The sequence below is a fragment of the Colletotrichum abscissum genome (genome assembly GCF_030869225.1).
Source record: "Colletotrichum abscissum strain IMI 504890 chromosome Unknown Scaffold_3.1, whole genome shotgun sequence".
NCBI lineage: Eukaryota > Fungi > Ascomycota > Sordariomycetes > Glomerellales > Glomerellaceae > Colletotrichum > Colletotrichum abscissum.
In genome coordinates, this window is record NW_026850209.1 from 472,506 (window position 1) to 494,021 (window position 21,516).

The window sequence follows — 21,516 nt, forward strand, 5'->3', positions numbered from 1 at the left end:
TCTTCTTCTTTTCTTTATTTAAACTTTGAGCAGAGATGTAGTGATGGTGTAATTGGGACGGATGCCAAGACAAGTCAACCTCTCTCCCCGTGTGGGCTGGACTGGGGCGTAACCGGAGTACTTGGTGCACAACACGGGACGGGAAAGGCGGGAGAATCGCAGCGAGGAATGACCCGGGTTCGCATCCGGTGGAAGGCGAAGCTTCCGTCCCTGGAAACTCGGGAGTCGCAGCGGAGGCTCTGCCTTGAGCTGACTGGCCAAGTGATTGCACAAAAGTGAGTTGACATGAGGTAATGTGAGCTGATTTGGGAGCTCTCGCGCAGGGAGTATCCAGGCCGGAAGATTGCTGAAGAAGGCGGAGAAATGAAGACTTGTCCCAGGGTTACGGGCAGGCAAAGGATCGGGAGCAAGGCAGTGCCGGTAAACCGTAAAGAGGCAAGGCGGGGGTATTGAAGAATGGCAATGCAGGACAGGCATGACCGTGGATGGAAATCCGTAGGGCAGGGCGTAGCGCATTTGCGGGCGAGCATGGCAGCAACATCCGTCTTCTTATCCGATACAACCTCAAACCAGACCGCGTGGGATAGCACCTAGTAATCATTTAACATGTAAAGAGCACCTTTGAGAGTGCGAAGTGAATACCAAATCTGACCATTGAGGATACTGCGTTGCGTTAGTATGAAAGACACTGCAGTTTGGCGACCGGAAGGTGACCGGGCAGACAGAGAAGAAAAGAGCAAGGGGAAGCTGGAGCCGGACTCTTCCCAGCTCCGTTCAGATGGGAAACTGGGGAGAGCCGGGTTCAAGCGGAACATGTGGGCTAGAGTTGGACCTTCCCATGCTTGCCAAGTATTCGTAGTAGTATTATGGATAGAGAGTGGAAGCCTCCAGTATTCATGGGAGAGAAGCAAGCACCTATCAATGTGCGTCTCTGCAGTGTATCTACAAATTACCTCCTCCCTGGTCTGGATCACGGCGATGAGATGAGCAGCATATTAGCAGGAGCGATCCGGTGAATGACCATGGTTGGGCAGGTAACATGTGCTGCATACGTACACCCGGGACCCCCAGTTTGTTTGCTTTGCGAGAATGAGATGATGGCATGGCTTCTCCTCTTTGACACACAGACAAATTGTAAAGAAGGTATCCATATTGCGGCAAGGGCATATGGGATGGATAAGGGAGATTCTTCTCCCCACCTGCACGACGGTGGGAGGTGAGATGGTGGGCATTTACTTTTCTGGGAATCTCATGTTTGGTAATGAGAGATGAGCTACTTTGAAAGAGTGGCGCCTCGTACCGGGGTCAGTTTGACGAATCGATGTTGAAGAAGTATGCTGCGTGTCGAAACCTGAGGCGAGATGGCGGTATTTTCAAAGCAAAAAGAGGGCGTGCCAAACAGGCCCTCGCATCGCATCGCTGTCTGATAGACTTGAAAAGTCGCAACGAAAAAAAAAATACCGCACTCTGGATGTTTTTGAGACCGGGGTAAAGCGTTGAAAACGTATCGAACAGCAGTAACAGCAATGGGCACGGTTCCAGATTACGAAAGCGCACTACTTTGTACACATGAGCAGCAAGCTGTACCTTAAAAGTCAAGGACCTCTGCAGTACAGGTATCCGTGACTGAATTGAAGGTTGGGTTTGATGCCACTTCCCTGCACTCCATAGGTATCTGCTATTTCAGAAAGAGGCTCTCCAATGAGAGTAATGGCGCAATCCACTTTGTATGCCATGCCATGCCAAGGAAGCCCAATCAAGACGGAATGCACTTGCATTTGCATCAGCAATGTCATTTCCCGCAAGTAATACAGATACAGGCTGTAGATTATACCGTGGTTGAGTATCTGGAAAGTACTTGGCTACTTACTCATCTAGGTACGATGTGATGCTGCGCTGCGCTGCGGGGTGAAGTCAGTCAAGAAGTCAATCAGTCAGTCGTTCAGCTTGGATAGACAGTCCAGGCCTGGCCACGGCACTTCGTACAATGTTCAACGAATCCATGGCTGCATGAGTGTCTGCAGACGCATTGTGCATTTCTGTCTATGTTTTTTTTTTTTTTTTGGCACGGCTGAGAGGGCTGACTGGATGTTTAGGTTGCTAGCAAATGGCTCAGAACCGAGCGTGTCTCGTGAAAAGGCAAAGTCCATCAAACCCTCAAATCCTCAATCCTCAACCCTCCTCTTTTCCTTAGCGTGAAGTGAGAGAGGTACCTTACCTCATTGCCATGGATCATAGAGCGCGGTTGGGTGGGTCACTCCGGCTTTCGCCTGGCACCAGCAATCAGCTCTCTATGACCCCACTTTCGACTGAAGTACCCTCGAGCTGCAGAGTACTTGCTTAGAGGTTTGTACTCCTCGAAAAAAGGTACTTAGTCCCACCGAAGCCACTAGAAACACACCCATCTGCTCGATGCAGCCAAATGAGGACTGGCGTGTCAACTGGACGGGCTGATAGAAACCGTCAGCCAAGACCCTGCCTTGCCTGATCCCTGTCAGCATGTGGTGATCGACCGTGCAGGGACTACGGGACAGGGGAGATCCCTCTTCTTTCCCTTTTCGAAGCTCTCCCAGAAAACGGCAGGATACCCACAAGATGGGGTTTCCACTTTCCAATGTCTTTCCCTAGACCCCTGTCGGTTTGCCCGCTCGTGTGCCCCTCCCCCCTCCGCGTTCCCATCTGCACCAGACTGCAATCCCCCCTCCTCCTTCCCTCCCACTGCCTACACTACATCGTACCCCCCCGTTTTGGCCATGCGCGCCTGGCGATTGGATTGAGCCCAATGCGCCCGTTCATGCTCCCACCTTCTCATACTCCAAGGTATCCTCCCATTTCTCCTCAAAGTCTGTGATCCGTGATCCGTGATTCCGTGCGTTAATACGGGGTAACGGGAAATGGAAGGAAGTACAGAAGAGGAGAAAGGCAGAGAAGAGGCAAGGACAAGAGAGGGGGAACGAGAGAGGGAAACAGCGATGAATTGGCCTCCGACAGGCATACCATACATTGTTGTCAGTGAGTATCATCCCGCTGGCAACAAAAGCTTCGACGGGTGTCTCTGGTGTAAGGCAACTTCTTTCTGCCTTGTTTCAAGAGGGTTAAAAAAAAAAAAAAACACCCGGGCACCTCGAGCCCGGTTTTGCCCACTATTGCATTCACTCTCGCCCTCACAATGCCCAAAAAATACTACAATCTTTGGAAGAAACTCATCACATCCAATGTACTTCGCCATACCCAAGTATTTCTACATGAAGTATGTACACACCGGAAGCTCAGCTTGAAGCTCCGCGTTGACTATCTATGCATGCGGACGTCACCTTAGTATTGCGTAGCTCATGGCGATCTTTTCGGCCCCTCTTCACTCCCCTCTACTCTACTCTTCCTTTCGGCATCCCGAAGTCACACGTGTCTCCCAGCTTTCCCAACTATGCCCAAAATGGGTCGTTTCCGAGTGTGCAGAGTGTTTGGATGACAACGGCTCGCTGACACGCCGAGCCAACGACCTACAAGGACAGGGAACGTCACTTTGAATCAACCTAGCCAGTCGCCGTCGACCCTTCAATTTTCATCTTCAAAACCTGAGGTATCCAAACATTGACATGCAATAATCGCACCAGACCCGTCACCCATACGTAAACCAACCATACATATCTAGACCAAAAAGCGTGGGAAACCATAAACTCAAGTCATCTGGAATGGTCTGTCCTTCATTGACTTGGGTCGTGACTCGGACCCTTTCCGTCCATGGTTATGAAGCCATCCTGTCCCAAGCGACGAACGAGTGAGCTCTCTTTCAGCCCCCCCTTCCTGTCAGCAACCTGCATATCATGTGATTGCCATGGTCTGACACCTTTTGTCAAACACTCTCCAGCCTCAACTTTGACAAGCTTCCATCAAGGGCTTTCGAAGCTTCCAAAGAAGCCCGCCCTCCACTTCGTGTTGTCTTGCCACAAACTAAGCCCATCTACCGAACAAAAACTTGAATGAACGCTATCGTTGGACGACGGCCTGACCGAGACTCGGTATGGATAGTTCAGGCGAGATCGTCAACTCTGCTGTTCTCTGAGAAGTATGAGAAATGAGACTTGAAGCCACATTCCGGTTCAGATAAGTCCGGGTTAGACGAGGCAAGACTGAACCGGTAGCAAAGTGAGAACCAATGACACGGGCCCGGAGCATCCCATAGAACAAGAATTTGAAGGTGGACTGTGTGTGGGAGGAGGTTGGACGTTGCACGTTGCAGAATCCCCCCGAGCCCCACCACTGCTTGTTTAGACGGCGTCGTTTTGCCAGTCTTTTTTGCTTTTGTTACGATTGCCAAGTATCCGTAACGCCAGACCGAATACTCTCCAGTCCCTGGATTACATCAGGTGGATAGCAAATAGCTTGGTTCGTTTCGTCTCCATGTAACCAATTGTGAGGCTGGTCATCCAGACAGCATGTAACTTGGCGTCTTGCCAATGTCCCGTGTAGGACTCTTTTGGACCGTGCCTAGGCCATACCGTAGACTACTGACAATTAAAGGTTTATCTATGGATGACCCGTTCATGGCTTCCATTGAAGAAGTGAAAGCCGGGAACAGGCATGTTGGCCCGGATCGGCATCGGAGCGGTCAAGGGAGGGGAGAAGTTGAGCAGGTGTGGGCGGATGGAACCAGAGGAAAGGTATCTGTGTGGATGACGGAAGGCGGGATTTGCAGAGGGCCCAGCAAGGTGCCGGGTCTTTTCCCTCCCTGAAGGTGGACGTACGGAGGACGTACGGATACATACATACTAACATTGGGTGGTGCGGATAGGTAAGGTCAGTATGTAGCTTATCTTTGTTTTGTCCATCCCCTGAGCTTGTATTTCTTTTGTTTTGAACTACCGCCGGAGGGGCCAGTGATGTGCTCCCAGTCCGCGATCAAAGAGAAGAGCGACGACCAGGTTATTAAAGATATGTTCGGGGTTGGCTGGGGCTCTTCGGGGCAATCGTACTGGAAATGGGATACAGCGCCGGGAATTGGCTGGACCCCCCACTCCCCTCGAGGCTCGGTCTCTGCGGTCCCCCTCGGTCTCTTGGTGGGTGCGAGCGGGAAAGTGTCAAAGCACCCTGCCAATGCCAGTGCTTTCCGCCCGTCATCGGGGGGCACCGGGGGCCGGACTTGAGGTCCGTGGTTTTCCTTACCTAAGGCAACTGAGGTGCACACACGCTCCTACTTCACCTGGGGTCGAGGTTAGAGGCTGTTGAGTGCCTTGGATATCAGGTGTCGGTAAAGCATGGGAACGAGGACATGATATGGAGTACGTACCCTGTCTCTCACGGGACCGTACGGTCTTACCCCCTCATCCTCCCGACACACTGCCATTCCCGCCTGCCACCTATGGCAGCACCAACACCGGACGGGAGGGATCGCCTCACCTCTTGGAAAATTCCATCTTCGGCGCTAGAACAAATCTCCTGCATCGGTCCTGCACCGCTTCTGCAGCGTCTAAACAGCCCGCCGTCACGCTACAGCCTTCCTTGCTTTCTGCTAAGTTTCCAACGTACCTAGCGTAAGGTACTTTGGTCAAAGTATTTCTGCGCCACAAATCATCTACGCTACGGAGCGCAGAATAGCTTAGTAGGGACGGAGACCTACACTACTACGTACAACAGAAACACCTACCTCCTCAGTACGGCATTCCACATGACTGGCGTCTTTCAACTGCATCTTAGGTTCGAGAAATGTTGGTTTCATACCGTCTTGATACACCATCCATACGCCATCTTCCATCTTGCTCTTCGCCGTCGATATGCATAGAACTGAGTGCAAGGCGAGGGTGAGCAGCAATTCTCCGCCTTTCCGCTTCACTTCACTCGATTCCCTCCATTCTAAGAAAGGAGCACCATGGCACCACACGGAGGACATATCCGTGCTTCACACAGCCCAACACACAACACCAGGATCGAGCAGACGGATAAGGCGCGTCAAGGGACAGCCTACAGTCCGTGCTTCTTCTTCTTCTTCCTCTTCTCCTCATCCTCGCCCACTCCGTCAGCCTTGAACCGGAGTATGTGTGTTCCGCACCCACACGTCGGGTATCCCGTACTTATACTAGGCTCGTTCGAGGAATTAGTAGAAGAAGTGGGTAGCCGCTATACTAAGTAGCTCTAGCTAACTCTATTAATTAGGTAGACTTAATATTAGCCTAGGTAATGCGATTATATAATTATTATATTACTTTTTTATTAACTATATATCTATGCTTTTATATAGATTTAGCTACTTAATTTTTATTTTTTTATATTTCCCTTAAGCTCTTTTTAATAAATTTAATAAATAATTTAATTAATAGCCTTTTTATAAAAGTATAGCTATATTAAAAAAACCTTAAGTATAGGGTAAATAAGCTAAAGTTAAGGAAGCGATAAGACGGCTCTTTATTATACTTAGATTTTATATATAAGCGTAGCGGTAAGCCTTAACTATTAGTAACAAAGTAGCGGTAAATAATAACGTTAAAAACGGGCTACCCCTAGAGGGCTTATATATACTAATACCCTAACTTATTTAATAAGTATAAAATAAGTATAATATATAATAAGTATAATTACGAATTATTAGTAGTAAAATTATATTTATTAAGCCGGGTCTTTTACGAGCTTAGCTAGTAAGACTTTAGTAAAGAGGCGGTTAGTATAAGGGTAGAGTTATTATTATTAACTAAAAGACTTACTTTTACTTATATTACTATTTAAATACGTAATAATATAAGTATACTTATTTAACAATAGGACGTTATAAATATTTAAAAAAAGCTTTAGTAAGAAAAGTACGGCCTACTTTCTTTTACGTAGATCTTTTTATAAGAGCTTAATACGAATAATAATATAGTATTTTTAATAATTTATTATAGCCCCGTAATAGGTAAGATTAATAGTGTGTTTTAGTCGTACGTATAGTACGTTAAAATATAGAAAAGGAATCCTAAATTATTTATAATAGATAATATTTATAAGGTAAGTAATTATATAGTTAGAAGTTATTAAAACTTACTAATTATATAAATTAACTACTTTAATATACCGCTTTTTTAAGTTAATAATATAACTTCTATTTATATTATATTTAATGCGGCTTTTTGCTTTATATTAAGTAAAGATACGAAAACTTTTAAATAAGTACTAAGTTAGTTAAAATTAGTATATAAAGAAAGAGAAATTCTATAACTAAGAGTAATTATTATAGACTTTAATAATGTACTAAAAAAGGTAGTAAGGGCAGTATTTTTAAATATACTATAATAAATCTACTTATAGTATATTTTTAAAAATGTAATATTAAATATTAAGTAGAAGTAGGATAGGGTATATAAGAAAGGATCCGTAACTATTTAAAATCTTTACGAGGCTACTTCCGAGCCTCGCTTAATAGAGCTAGAAAATCTCTTACTTAGTACTAAAAGTGGGTTACTAGAATAAATAAAGGGCTCTAGTTAGCTTAATTTTACTAGCGTAGTTTTAGTAAATCTTTAGGAATAAATTAACTAAGTAAGAATTATAGAAAGTAAGGATCTTATAGCTAGCCCGCTAGGTTAATTTTTAACTTACGAATTATTTTAATTAATATAACCCGTTAATAACAATTTAATACCCTTAATTAATTTATTAATTTTACTATTTCCACAGCTTTTAATTATATTAATTTTATTATTAAATTTATATAAGTAAATACTTAATAAAATTCTCGAGGCTTAGTATACGTACGTTTACGTTAGGACCGAAAAGGATTTTAATTACCGCTAAGCTATATTTTATAAAATTTTTAACTTTACGTAATTATAAATCGTTTTTTATTTTAAGGAGGTTTACGTACCTTTTTATAGGCAATTTTATACTTATTACGTTAATTATATATAGAATTATAGTATTAAAGTTATGTTATATATAGAGTCTATTTATTACGAGTTAAAGTCGTACTTACGTAATTAGCTCGCTAGTTTTTACGGTTTTTAATTTATTATAATTAAAATAGTTTATATAAAGTAATTATAATTTAAAAAAGAAGTGGGTAAATAAAAGTATTATATTAAGGCTATCTATTTTTATATATTAATAATATAAAAGCTTTTATTAATAATCTCTTTTTAGGTATTTAATAAAATCTAGGAGTAATTTTATATTATTAACGAGGTCTTTTATAACTAGTTTTATACGAAGCGGCTATTACCCTATAGTAGTACTTTTTTAAGCTAATAGGGCCTATTTTATTATTACGACCTCTTTAACTATTTTAAGTTAAGTAACTTAGCTTAGTTACTTACGAGAGACGATATTAATTATTATTAGTAATTAGATTATGATTTAGTACGTTAGTATTAGAATTTTTATTAAAAAAACCTTAACTAACGTTTTTTATCTTATTTTAGTTTAAAATTATTACTCTATAAAAAGTAACTCGTAAGCTTAACTTAGATATAATTAGGTTACGTATTAACTATTAATAAGCTACCCCGATTATTATTAATAATAATACCCTCTATAATAGGCTAATTATACTTTTTTAGGGCTAGAATATTGCCCTTAGCTTATATAATAATTCTATTTTATAAGAGCTTTTTATTTTTAAATACGACTTATTACTATAGTAAAGTATTACCCCTATTTTTATATTAGTACTTATAAAGCTAAGAAAAAAGTAAAAAACTACTACTAAGGTTATTAATAAGTAGTTAGTTAGTACGTTACGAAATATTATTATATTTATTATTAATACTTAATTTAACGTACGGCTTAGTAAGTTAATTACTAAAATAAGGAGATTATAGTACCCTTAACTACTACTATAGTATTATATTTAGTAATCTTATTACCCTTACGGCGTATTTTTTTTATTAAATTAATAATAATACTATTACTTCGTAAGCTTATCGATACTTTTACTATAGCTATAGCCGTAATTAAGCTAGTAATATAATAAATAATAGGGGGGTAACTAGCTAAATTAGCTAAGCCCGAGCCTAGGTAAGCGGGAGTAGGAATTCTAATATTATAATAGTTAATTCGGTAGATAATTATATATTAAGCTATTATAAACTCGTAATTATTAACGTAGTAATTTCTGTAGTAGTGTTACTAGTAAAGTAAATATTAGGGCTGTGCTGGCCTAGTTTCTATTAAATCGAGCCTAGTATGGGTGCGGGATACCCGACGTGTGGGTGCGGAATACACATACTCTTGAACCGCCCTCTCCTAGCTCCAGCAAGCAAGCATCTTTCATTACCCCCGCCCCAGTCCTCTCCGATCCAGCTCGGCTTAACTTCGCACTTGACCGACGATGAACCAGGGCAAGGCGTCTTAGAGATGCTATACACAGCAGCTTAGCGTCCAAAAAGGAGCCCTCTGCAGAGTACTTTGCCTTACAAGGCCGCTACCCTCGTTCAAGGGGGATCGAAATCCGTTACAGACGCCTGTGAGCGCGCACGAAACCCTGCTGTCTGCTCGAGGCCCCTGGTAAACTCAATGCCAATTCCAAAAACCTCGACAAGGCCATTTTATACCATAAGCGGAAAGATGGTGCTTGGCACGGTAAGGTACGGGTAAGGAGAGTTAACCGGCCGGTAGGTTAGGTTTTACGACTAGGTCGAGTGGGCAGACAATGAGCCAGACCCAGACCGACCCGAACCAGAACCAGGACAGAGGAACCCTCAACCCAATCCCCTAGGGCCCCCCAAAGCTGAGCGGTGTGTGTGGAACACTGATCCTCGACCACTGGTAGTTGCTCGGCACTTTCCGGTCCAGGATTCGGCTCCCTGCTTTTCGGGGCAGTGAAATCCGGCGATTTTTACATCATCGCCAAAACGCCGGATGCTGAAAGGCTCCGGTGGTGCTTCAACCCCCGTCCAAGACTCTCGAAACCCTAGTCCTGGACCTGGCAACACTCGAGAGCGGGCACAGTTACTGGCTAGTGGAAACCCCTCACGACCCAGCTCCCAGCTCACAGCTGTGTCTACCACCAGCACCAGCTCCAGCTCGAACCCCAGCCCCGGCCGGCGGGGTAGCAAGAACGCTGCGCTGGGACTCGATTGGATTGGATGAATTCCTCGCTGGTTTAACCTCGCGTCACCACCTGACAACCCTCGACCCAGATATCGTCCACCAAAGTGAAGGGCACAGCACACCAGAAGGCGCAGGCGTAAGGCGCAGACACGATAGCATCAACTCTGATGCCCTCGCTATCTATGTAATGCGGTTGCCCATGGCCTTGATTAACGCTCGGGCGCTCATCTCTCCCTAGGTTCATAGCTGGAAAGCGCTACGCCTCAAAGGGTCAAAATTTTGACCAAACAGATGACTGCTACTACCTTATGTCGAAGCTCAGCTAAGGCAGGTGTTTCCGCGAGAATTCACCTCAAGTCGGGGGGTTGCAGGTTCTAAGGCAGGGGAGAATTCAAAGACCACCAGAGCTTCGGTCCAAAGTGGAAAAGCTTACCTGGAGATGTGCGGCCGCCTTTACTTCTTCACCCACCTCACACAATCTGCCCTGCGAATTTCCAGCCTACCTGACCGTTACGGATACCTTGCTTTAGTCCCCGTTCTGGCCTACACTACGAATACGGATACAGATACAGAAACTCCATAATCCACCCTGCCGCATCGACCATCACCAAAAGGGTTCATTGTAAGACCCATGACAACCTTGGACAATTATTGACGGGTCAGCTCAACCTTTCCCCCGGTTTTCAGCGTCGCATTTTCATCCATATCCTGTTGCGGGACGGAGTGGGCGACGCACCAACCCTCCGGCAATATCCTCATATCCTCTTCCCCGTCACCTTCAGGGGCCCTGGAACGGGATGAGGAGAAAAATAACCCAAGTCAGCCAGCTGTCAAATAAAAAACCAAACGAGACGGCCAAATGAACCTAGTCCTGCTTGTATGTACACAGCACCTGGCAAGCGGGCGAATGGTCCGCCCGCATCAGCGCCGCCCACTCGTCCCGAGCCCACGGGGCGTTCTGATGCCGTTGAATTCTGATGTATCGGTGCATCCCCGGTTCGAACATGGCCAACCTGGTACTGTCGGACCTGGCCCGGCCGGGTCATTACTGCCCTTGATAGAGTGCTTTTGCATGCGTCAATACTGTCTGCTTGCGGATACGTAGGGTACGAATACACACGCTCGCACTGCCTTTCATCCAAAGTTGCTTGGCGCCAAAGTGTTTACCCAGAACTTGGTTTCTTGCCATTTCTGAGAGCAGTCTGACTTGGAGTTGGTCGTCTTCGTCGACGAAATGCCAGACACCACCCTGCAGAGCGGACGAAACCCGCAAGCCAAGCCTCGATTCAGGATGATGGCCCCTGGCTGGGACTGGGTACGTATCCCATCTCTCCCAGCCCATCCCCTGCCATTCAGTCACAGTGACTCCGCGACTCCGCGACTCCTCTGATCGCTGATAGTTCACTGCCTTTTAATCTATCGCTAGCGCGGTGGTCTACATCACTTACGTATTCTCAGGAGTTTGCCTTGGAAGGCGCCAAACTCTAAAGCGCTTCCTGTCGTCAGGTTTTCGATCGTCTGATGCATCTCGACACTTGCGGAGACAGCAACTTGCATACGCGATAGAGAGAGGGGGCAGATGTATTACACGTCGACCCATAATATCATGTCGGCTTGCGCGAAGCGAAAGCTACTGGAGCGTTCGTGGTATGCGCCTAGCCCGTTGACGAGGTCCAGTTGAGTTGAGATGTAAGACCTCTTGAACACCAGATCTCGACTTTACAAGTGACGCTATTCTGCATCTGTCAGCGCCCGCTGTGAGACAAGATCGGCCAAGACGGCGACGGCAACACGATCGTTCCAAGGCAGAACAAGTTGTGGAGGCAGACTGCAGTCCGCAGACATCGCCAATATCTCCCTCGATCAATTCTGTCTTGATTCTCGGAGTCCGGACCTCTGCATAGCGGACACTACGAAACCCAGAACCAAGACTCAAGACCTCCGACGAACTGGTACTTGGGTCTGGCTCCTCTCTCTATGGGCCCGCCACGTTCGCTACCTACCATCGCCCCTCCTCCGGCGTGCCTATGTTGATTACTCCGTACCTCCGCCGGTCGCCCACGAACATTCATGCGCGTCTGGCTCTAGCGGCTGACCCTGAGCGCACGCGCGTTCGTCGTATGCATTGCTGGCTAGACAAAGATGGTGGCAGTGGTTGTGGCTCATACACAGCAGCCTCTCGGAAGATAGGTAAGGCGTAGAGCATTTCTTGACAGGGCTCAGACCGAAGCAAGTCTAGGAAGGGCGGTCAATTTGTCGCCAGTACCACCTTGAATGAATTGATTATCTCGGGCTCCGCATCGTGTCGACCATCTCCTTGGACAACCCACATTGTACAAGTTGCAACATACGTAGTATTCAACGAAATGGAGCACAGGAGCACTGGAGCACGCCCAGAGATATGGAGGGGCCCGGGTGCGGCACAGGAAAGAGAGAGAGCGAGGCTTAACTCGTCCAAGACTCCCAAGTGGAGGTGACATCTTGCAGGAGAACCCACTCCACGTCACAGCATATCCATGCCATTCCTCCCCTCAACACCCGAGCCCAAAACACACTCATTCTCATCTTCTTGCACCCCCACCGGGAATGGGGAAAGGAAGACATGTCGAGAGGGGCAAGGGAGGATAATGGGGCGTCAGTGGGATGGTCCATATCCAGATCGGCGTCTACGAGGCACGACACGGCTGGCGCAATATCGCTGCTTCCCAGGTCTCTGGTATTGTACACACGGCCTGCTGCCGTCCTTGGATCATTAGATGGTCCCATGTTGCTCTCAAATTAGAATAAGAATACTGCTAGTGTAGCAGACACCCGCCGACCAGGCCGATACCCTTCACCCCCGTCCGTCCCCATCGCACCTTTCAGATCAACAGCATGTGCGTTTGGTTGGCCGTTGTGATGGTTTTGCCAAGTCGGGGGGATTCCTGTCGCTTCCCTCTCCCATCGGCTAATTTATCACATCGCTTAAGATAGCAGCATGCGCTTAGAAGATCCCTTCCTCGACGAGACAGTTGAGCTGTGAGGCTCTGGGCTTCTATCATTTTTGATACATGCCACGAACAGCGATCAAGGACCAGGGCCGGCTGTTCACTTCGGGAACCCGGTGGAACTAAGTAATCATGTATTGATTGCATTTGTGGATGACGGGCTGTAATGATTGACCGACCGTCAGGTCGACCGCTTTCTGATGTTTCTGTTTGTTTTTCTTGTCTTTTTTTGGCGAGTCTTCACAGGTCCATTGGGGGTCTCTGCTCATCATCTTTTCAAGGTGTTGCATGGGACTGGCCGAGTTGCTTGTCACCCCGATAGACACGAACTGCTAACCATACCGGATGAAGAGAAGAGGGAGAGGGTCCAAGCAACGTTGACGATACTGCGACCTTCTCTTCCCAGGGTTTTCGATGCGCCCATTCAGGCTTGGCCTTGCTCGTTTCCGCTCGGATCGAGGAAAATTGAACACAGAGTTCACCGGTGTAGGAGTGTGAGTGGATACGCCCAGCTCGATTCTACCTTACTCTGAATCTATGGATCTTTTTCTGCTCACATCAGGAGACGAGAGAGATTGGCCTCTTTGCAACAGAGAGATTGAAGGCAGAAATATGAGGTGGGAAGCGTTCGAGCGATAGATTGAATTTCATTTACAAACCACCACTACAGCAGGGCGTTGCAGAAGGAGGACGGGCAGAGCGGGCACTCGCGCGGTTTGTGCGTCTATCCATTCGGCAAGGGCGCCTCCCCTTGTCTGAGGGACCCCCCATGTTAACCGTCTACGGTTCCCTGCCCCTCTGTCTCTTATTGCCAATTGCAACTCGTTGGTACCACCATCTACTATGGCAAATGTGGGCTCTTTCTTGTCTGATGGGCGCGGCGATCCGGACATAGACTTTTTCTTTACCTTGTCATCCTGTCTCGATCTCCTTCTTGTCTCCGGCCGAGAGAGAGCTGACCTGGTCGAGTCTTTGGTGGTGCGGTTACCGGTCCCCTAGCTAAGCCCTGTCAACAGTTCAATGGGAACATGGGTCCTTGTGATGTCAGCAGGGCGAAAGACAACACAGCAGCAGCCAGCGCCCGGCCCGGCTCGGCTCAGTATGGTCAGAGGAGATGGAACGCATCCTATCGGACAGCATTAAGCCAACCTAATGACCAAAGCGAGAGACAGAGAGAGGGACAGGCAGAAGCAGAGAAAGTGTAAAACGGTTAAGACGGCTTTCCTTGATTGGACCATGCTCATCTGAGGAGACAGACACAAAAAAAGGCACTTTCCGTCGACAGCTCTTGCAAGGTCTTTTACAGCTCATTTGCATACTGCATAGCGAGGAGCAAAAGAAAAGTCTTGGACTTTGCAGGTTGGAGACCCTCTCTCTCTCTCCATCTCAATGAGCCAAAAAGAGATAGACCTTGACCCCCCCCCCCCTTTCGGTTGGATCAAGTCTCATCACTTGTGTGAAGGAGCTGCAGGACGGAGTTTCCGTAGTATGACCATGCCATGATGCGTAATGGGGTAATGGGGGTGGTCACTGGATGGATGGGTGGTGGGTGGTTTGTCTGAGGTATCTATCCCATCTCCCATCTCTCCCTCTCTCTCTCTCTCCTTTCGTCTACAGCCCAGCCATGCAGAAAACGCTCCCGCAGGCGAGGAGCAGGGGTAGCCAACATAGAGTTTTCGACTGTTGCCGTTCTTTCCAAGATTTGGTCTTGGTATACTTGGTATTACTATTAGGTATTCTGGTTCGGTTCCTCGGATTAGTCCAGACTCCCAAACACGCAACCGAAGTTGACCCTCTCTCTCGGTTCGAAGTCTCTCTCTCTCTCTCTCTGTCTCTCGTCGGAGTCTCTGTCCCTTTTCTCACTGCGGCATCTCGTTGCGGCATTGTGGTAGCCGGGGGTGTACTATAGTCTATACTCCCGTAGTGTTGTGTGACAGGCAAAACGCGACTCGAGGGAGTTGATGATCGGCGGTCCCTATGTTGTCATCATCTGCCTTTCTAGACGACAGAGTTCCATCCCGAAACTACCCAAAATCAACTAGCGACCCCATCTCTGTCGAATCTCATGCCCTTTCCCTCCTGCCCACACGTCTCCCGCGCGCGCTCGACTGAACTCATGAAAGCATCGTGGGCACATGATGTTGCAACCAAGTCCTTGGAGTTAAAGATCACGAGTCGATAGGACCACTTTCTCTCTCCAAAGCATGTGTTTGTGTAAAATCTGTTCATCAAATTTTGTGGTTTGTTTCTGGCGAGGTCTGGATGAGATTTATCCTCTCCAGCCCGCTTAACTATGGTTAAACATCAAAAAGTCCATATTCACATTCTTTTAATTCCATCCCAGAATGTGTGTGTATCATCCCCCGTTTCCCCAAGAAAGTCTAAAACCGCCCAATGGTTTGGTACCCAAAATGATGATAAACAAAAGACGAGGAAATAAGAAAACCTCCAAAAATCCTGTAAAGCGCCTTCCTTTCTCCAAGTCTCTCGGCAGTTTGAACAACAATAAAAAAGCAGTGATAATTTGGGGTTGGTCGCAGAAGTCCTCCACCCTATTTCTGATGTACCGGTATCGCGGGTAAAAAGAAGAAGGAAAAAAAGTCGTGAGTGAAAAGAATAGAAGCAATCCCAGCCACCATGCTCTCCTGGCCCGCATTCGAATGCCATGACGAAGCCAACCCGTTTTTGTTTTTATCTACTACAACAGACCCAATCAGGCAAAGTGTGTGTGTGCGCGCGCGTGTGTGTGTGTTTGATGTGTTTCCCCCTTGAGAGGTCCCATCCCATTCCAGCTAGAATGAAACTCCATTCTCATAACAAAGGAGGAAGGAGGACGTGAAAGAAAATTGGAAACTAATAGCTCCGAGTTGTGAAGTATGGACAAGTAGATAGGTGAAGAATTTGGCGCCAAGTATCGTATGCGTCTCAGGAACCTTCGACTGCAACACAGCCACGAAGTTCGGGGTAACGGCGAACAAAGTTCTCATTGAGGCGCCAGTTTTCGAGGCGCATTGCGTGTGTAGTAAACGTGTCGCTAAGCCACATCTCTCCAGATTGCGGGTCGACCACCAAGGCGTCAATTGGCCGGCATGGCCAATTGATCAGTCTCAAGCTAGACGAGTATACGCCTTGAAATTCTTCGTTCGCGTACAACTCCTGGCGTTCGATAATGGCAATGCGCAGAGGTGCCCACAGGATGAGATCAACCCACTGAGGATGCGGGATTCTAGTCTGGCACGGTTTCGGTGTGAGTTCAGGCACAATGGCCTGGTAGGCCTCACGCGTTGGGTGCACCAGCCAGGCGATGGCTCGTTGGATGACGGCGAAGACCGCTAAGCGTTCAATGACGTTGGTGACACCTGCCTTGTTGACGAGAGCGGTGATGAGCTCAGCCATGGGGTGCTTGACGCCGGGACCCGTGACTGTTGTGGAAGCAGCTCGATCAAGGTCGGCTAGCTGGCATCGTGGAGGTTCTGTTGTAGGCGAAGCCGGATGATACTCGAGGAAATTCTTCACATTGACCCTAGCAGGTCGGAGGAGGTTGTCGAGAGACTTCAGTTGTGACAGTCGGCGGCAGTCCTGTATGAAGCCGACAATCAACTGGTCGATTCGACAAGTCGGCGGGACGATGAGGGTCGGAATCTCCCAAAGGGTGGTGCCAGGCTGGCGAATCAATGAGCTGACGGTTGTTGGTAGTACACCGGAGTTGGATACGAATTCCACGACTGCTGGTGATGAAGATACGGCTGATGATGATGAGAGATGGGAACCTGCGACTGATGAGGCATTGAGTGGTGACTGTGAGGGTATCCAGCGTCTAGAAGCTGAGTGGTTAGCGTCTCAGAATTGCGTTGCAACCCAACCACCGGACATAGGGAAGACAACTTACCAGAGTCGACATCATCATATTCACTCATCTTTGCCGGAATGCTTCGGGCATCCATCATCGGCGCGGGGACGCTCGTGGGGATGTAGCCTGCGCCGTACTCATCGGTGTTGGCGGATGATGACGGGCTTGAAACGGTCGAAGGAACGGAGACGGGAATGCCTGGGCCCCATGACTCTGACGCATCCGGCATGGGCACGTAAGAGGGACCGAGTTCTTGCATGACGTTGTAGTCACCGTTTGATGGAAATGGCGAGGATCGAGGACTGGGGACTGCGCCGCTAATAGAGCTCAGATTGTCGTCGTACACTGGAGCCGAGTCAGCACGAACCAGAGGCAGCCAGGCAGAAGACGAGGCAATGGAAGCAGCCGTACCTGAGTTTGGGTAGGACTGCCCGTTGGGAACGCCCATGCTCTCTCTGAGCTTGAACAATTCCTCTTCAAGTGCCTTGTTCTTGCGCAAAAGCTCCTGGACGGTCTGGCTCTGATCGCGGCCGCGCTCGCTCTTGAGCTCCTCAAGCTCGCGCTCAAGACGCTCAATGTGCTCTTTCGTTCTAGCTCTGATGGCGCGCTGTGCTTCTCTGTCATTGGCACGCTTACGCGCAAGCTGGGAGGGCGTCAGGGTTGAGACGCTTCTGGTGCCTGTTGAGGAAGGCGTCCAAGTCAATATATCATTCGTACATGAGAACGTGGAAGGGGACGATGGTGGTAGAGTAGGAGCTAAGGAGGGAGGTGGGGGATGATCGAGGCGAAGACGGCAGAAGGGTAGAATCGCATAACCGCCGCCGCCGTCGTCGACATCTCATGAGGGGTGCTGGTGATGCGTACCCTTGCGCTTGGTGGGCTTCGTAGGCTCTGCAGAAGCTGATCGTGTCATGTTGTCGGCGGCGTACTTCTCGTCGTGGTGTGCAACAACGGTAATGGTAACAGGTCTGGATCGAGTGTTGGCAACGGCAGTATGGGCCATGCTCTAAGGCAGAAGACTGAATGTAGGAAGAGAGAGACGGGTCTGGCGACGAGGTGAAGTTGTTTGTTGTTCGAGTTGTCAAGGCAGGGATCAAATCAAGAAGATCGAGAGGAGCGCATCTTGGAGTTATAAGATCTATTGACGACAGGAGCAGACACAAGAACAGGCCCTTCGAATGCCGGCGGCAAAGTAGTTTCAGGGCAGCTAGGAGAGACGAGTACCTCAGTACGAAGGTACGTACTGGATGAGCATGGATCTAGGGGTTAGAGAAGGAGACAGGGCCAGTGACTTTTGGTAAAGGTTGAGGATGAAGAGAGACAAGACAAGCAAGAAGAGGAAAAGGTACGTACTGTACCGTACCGCTACCTCCTAGGTCCATGAAGGGCACTAGAAGTAGCAGCACATAAGGTAGGGAAGTCTGGAGCAGGGGTTCGATGGAGATGCAAGCATCCGGGCTAAAGCAGCCCAGTCTCGAGGGCAAGGACGTGGGACTGTACCGTAAGTGAGGTGGTAGGTAGGGGAGTGTATTCGTAGGTGTAGGGTGAGAATGGAAAGGATGGCAGAGCAGAGAGATCACGCCGCGTAGAAAGTATCCAAGGAGCCGTAGGTACAACGGGCCCTGAGTGCTTCGAAGACAGAGGAAGGGTTGAGAGTATCGGTGAAGAGACGTAACTTGGCACATGACAGTCGATGTTGGGCACAGACATGGCGCAAATTACTAACTCACTTGAGAACAACTTACAGATCTCCCAAGGATGGGCTGGGGGATAGAGGGGAGTGGCAGGGGTCTGATCAGAGGAGAGGGACAAGACAGCGGCAGGGAACATGGGAGAAGGCGAAGAAGAGGACGAGAGAAGCGGGTGAGGCAAGGCAGCGAGCAGGACGGGACCGGGGGGGGGTGGAAGTTGCACAGATTCACTCGACTGCAGCGATGTAGACATGTACCTTCCGACTGCCAGTTACCCATCGGCCTCGACGGGGCAGGGGTGTGAAGAAGGAGGGGGTGTGGGAGAAGAGGGGGTGCGTGATGGTAAGAGGGGGCGTGAGATGAAACCAGGGGAGGCGTGAGGGACAACCTTGTGTGAGGTGAATCTAGGAGAACAACAGAAGTGAGAACTGTGAGATGCCTCTTTACCTTAGGTAATGTGATGGATGGGCCACCACATTCGCATGCCTGGGATACGGGTGCCTTTTTTTTTTTTTTTTTTTTTTTTTTTTTTTTTTTTTTTTTTTTTTTTTTCTTTTTGATTTTTTTTTTTTTTTTTTTTTTTTTTTTGTTGTTTTTTTTTTTTTTTTTTTTTTTTTTTTTTTTTTTTTTTTTTTTTTTTTTTTTTTTTTTTTTTGCTGCGTGTGCCTCATAGTGGGAAACTACGTGTTTTGACGCGGAGGCAACAAGCTTCTTCAAGTTACTTTGAAGGTGTAACTAGTCGCCGCGGAAATCGAGCGAGGAATTGCTGCGAGCCAGATTCCGCCGCTGTGCCGGTATCCAGGCTGGGCAGCATTCTTCCCCCAAACCAAAGAACATTCGTTCGGTTAGGTTTTGGGTTTGTCTTTCCTCTGGTCCTCGTTGTGTCTGTCTGGAGACTGGAGAGAGAGAGAGAGAGTAGGTGTGAGAGCGAGCGAGAGTTGGGGCAGGGTAACGGGAAGGAAGTGCTCTCTCTCACGGATACTGTATCTGCAGGGGGAGATCCTCAAGCAGTAGCAGTCGATGTGGGTGGGCAACCTCCTGCCCCGTGATTGTGGCTCTTGCTGGCTCGAGTCCGACTCTCGATCTCAGCGAACGGGTTCCCGGTGGGGTTGCTTATCCGTACCGCAGGTAGGGAAACGTAAACGGGGTCAAAGGTAAGTAAGGCAAGCATAGAGTTGGGAAAAGGTTAGCTGCTGGGCTGGGTGAGGTGACGAAGGGCAAAGCCGGCAAGGAATGGGCAAAGCAAGGCAAGGCAAAGCCAGGGTTACGGGAAAGGAAAAGGTACCCAGGTGCCTTGTCGGATCCGTTGAAGTTGACAACCAAATCAAACTCCGACTCCTCCTCCCGCACTTGACCTTGTATGGTCTTGCGGATTGCCTTGCCCTGCCATGGCCCATAAACGCTGCTATACCCTCCCATGGGCCATGGCCCTGTCCTGTCCGCCTTATCCATAAATGCGTATGAGGAGGTGGGCTCGCTGAAGAAAGACGAGATAATCCCGTCTGGGCTTACATATTGCGTTGACCTGACGGCTCGGAACGGGGGGGCCTTGCAAAGCGGGTGACGAGTCCTGTTGAATACCAGCATCTACGAGGACGAACGAGGAACTCTGAAAAGCAACAGTCCCGTCCGGCTGATGCTCGGAATAGCCACACCCATGGCATGTCCATGGCGGCATGGCCTGTGTGTGGCCAGCCCATGGAACGCCCAGACCAAGAAAGGTGAGTTAATCTCCAATACCTATCTCGTTCAAATCCGTATTGTGTACTCCGTGTGCATTCGTAGAATTGAGGGGCGGAAAAAGACATGTCCAGATCCTCAGAGGCTGGAGTTTGGGGTGATCATGATGCGTGTTTGGTTTGACCTGTGGTTGACCTCAATCCCAGCCCGAACACCACCATCCGCGCGCAATGTCGTCCCATTCTACGAAAGGCTTAGGTTGAAGAAGACGAAGAGCCAGCCAGGCGTGCCAGTGCCAGGCCAGGCTGAGCCAGTAGGGCCACACGGCATAAGCCTCAATTCTGCTCGAGGCTCAGCACTGCTGCACCGCTGCATTTGCTAACGCATGCCCAGCAGCCCATGGAAACCTTCGGCCAGCCTCCGATGACCGGGGGGTTTGCGATATAATGACGAAATGATGTTTTTTTATCCTCTCTTGCCGCGCCGACAGGCCTTGTCATCTTGGACTTCTCCGTAAGGGTTATCACCTACATACGGATGCTAGGAAGCACTCAAGGGCCAAGGCGTATCCGATCCGTACAGGGAAAGAGAGAGACAGAGAGAGCGAGAGTACTTCTGTATCTCTCGGACCCGGAAAGCACCAATGGGCAGCAGAGCGCAGAGGTGCGGCCGTGGGCGGGAAGTGCGCGCTCAGGGATGGTTTAGCAAAACACAATCGCATACACTGCCCATATGTGATGTGAGGGTGTGAGTGGTCGATGAAGTAGGTACGAAGAAGTGTGTGTATCCGAGAAGGGAATGGAGGAGGATGGACTCGCTCTCTCTGGGTATCGAATTGATTGTGGGCACACACACACGCTGGTCGAACATTCGTATGCTACCTACTATACTCACTCTCGCTCATATAGACACACACACACAAACACGCGCGCGCGCAATAGATGAGGAGAGGCATGTCAAGTTCCATTATGAGTTAACCGGGAAGTGAGTGAGGAACGAGAGGTGAAGTGTGAGGTGAGTGTGTGAGGATCAGGGGCCCGCCGCCGGTGAGGTCAGTCGGGGCCCAGAGGTAAACTGTGGGAAAAGGTGGAGAGATACCTTACGATAGGTGAAGGGGGTGGTACGTATCCACTACGCGAGAAATAAACTTTACGCTAAAGCCAGATCTGTCGTAGCTTGGTGGGCGCCGATACGCGGCCCAGCAGCGACCGCAACAGCCCAGTTAGAAGGTCAGCATCGAGGGAGAGACAGCGTAGAAAAGTGGTCTGTTACTGGATACCTAAGTCCTAAG

At 48.5% G+C, this 21,516-nt stretch overlaps 6 protein-coding genes across 6 annotated transcripts; 3 read left to right on the forward strand and 3 right to left on the reverse strand.

Annotated features, from left to right (window-relative positions):
- Window positions 1-4,926: 4,926 nt before the first annotated feature.
- On the reverse strand, window positions 4,927-5,118 carry CABS01_01494 (uncharacterized protein; the record flags this gene model as incomplete). Its single annotated transcript, XM_060534874.1, has 1 exon — window positions 4,927-5,118. One exon carries the CDS (start codon window positions 5,116-5,118, stop codon window positions 4,927-4,929), a length of 192 nt encoding a protein of 63 aa, XP_060398063.1.
- A 748-nt stretch (window positions 5,119-5,866) lies between these two features.
- On the forward strand, window positions 5,867-10,255 carry CABS01_01495 (uncharacterized protein; the record flags this gene model as incomplete). Its single annotated transcript, XM_060534875.1, has 2 exons — window positions 5,867-6,029; window positions 9,882-10,255. 2 exons carry the CDS (start codon window positions 5,867-5,869, stop codon window positions 10,253-10,255), a joined length of 537 nt encoding a protein of 178 aa, XP_060398064.1.
- Window positions 10,256-12,533: 2,278 nt separating this feature from the next.
- CABS01_01496 (uncharacterized protein) lies at window positions 12,534-12,773 on the forward strand (the record flags this gene model as incomplete). Its single annotated transcript, XM_060534876.1, has 1 exon — window positions 12,534-12,773. One exon carries the CDS (start codon window positions 12,534-12,536, stop codon window positions 12,771-12,773), a length of 240 nt encoding a protein of 79 aa, XP_060398065.1.
- Window positions 12,774-13,651: 878 nt separating this feature from the next.
- On the reverse strand, window positions 13,652-13,897 carry CABS01_01497 (uncharacterized protein; the record flags this gene model as incomplete). Its single annotated transcript, XM_060534877.1, has 1 exon — window positions 13,652-13,897. One exon carries the CDS (start codon window positions 13,895-13,897, stop codon window positions 13,652-13,654), a length of 246 nt encoding a protein of 81 aa, XP_060398066.1.
- Window positions 13,898-14,538: 641 nt separating this feature from the next.
- On the forward strand, window positions 14,539-14,913 carry CABS01_01498 (uncharacterized protein; the record flags this gene model as incomplete). The annotated part of the gene is made up of 1 exon (XM_060534878.1): window positions 14,539-14,913. One exon carries the CDS (start codon window positions 14,539-14,541, stop codon window positions 14,911-14,913), a length of 375 nt encoding a protein of 124 aa, XP_060398067.1.
- Window positions 14,914-15,929: 1,016 nt separating this feature from the next.
- CABS01_01499 (uncharacterized protein) lies at window positions 15,930-17,857 on the reverse strand (the record flags this gene model as incomplete). Its single annotated transcript, XM_060534879.1, has 3 exons — window positions 15,930-16,828; window positions 16,894-17,532; window positions 17,719-17,857. The coding sequence occupies 3 exons, from the start codon at window positions 17,855-17,857 to the stop codon at window positions 15,930-15,932; spliced, it is 1,677 nt and encodes a 558-aa protein (XP_060398068.1).
- Between the last annotated feature and the right edge of the window lie 3,659 nt (window positions 17,858-21,516).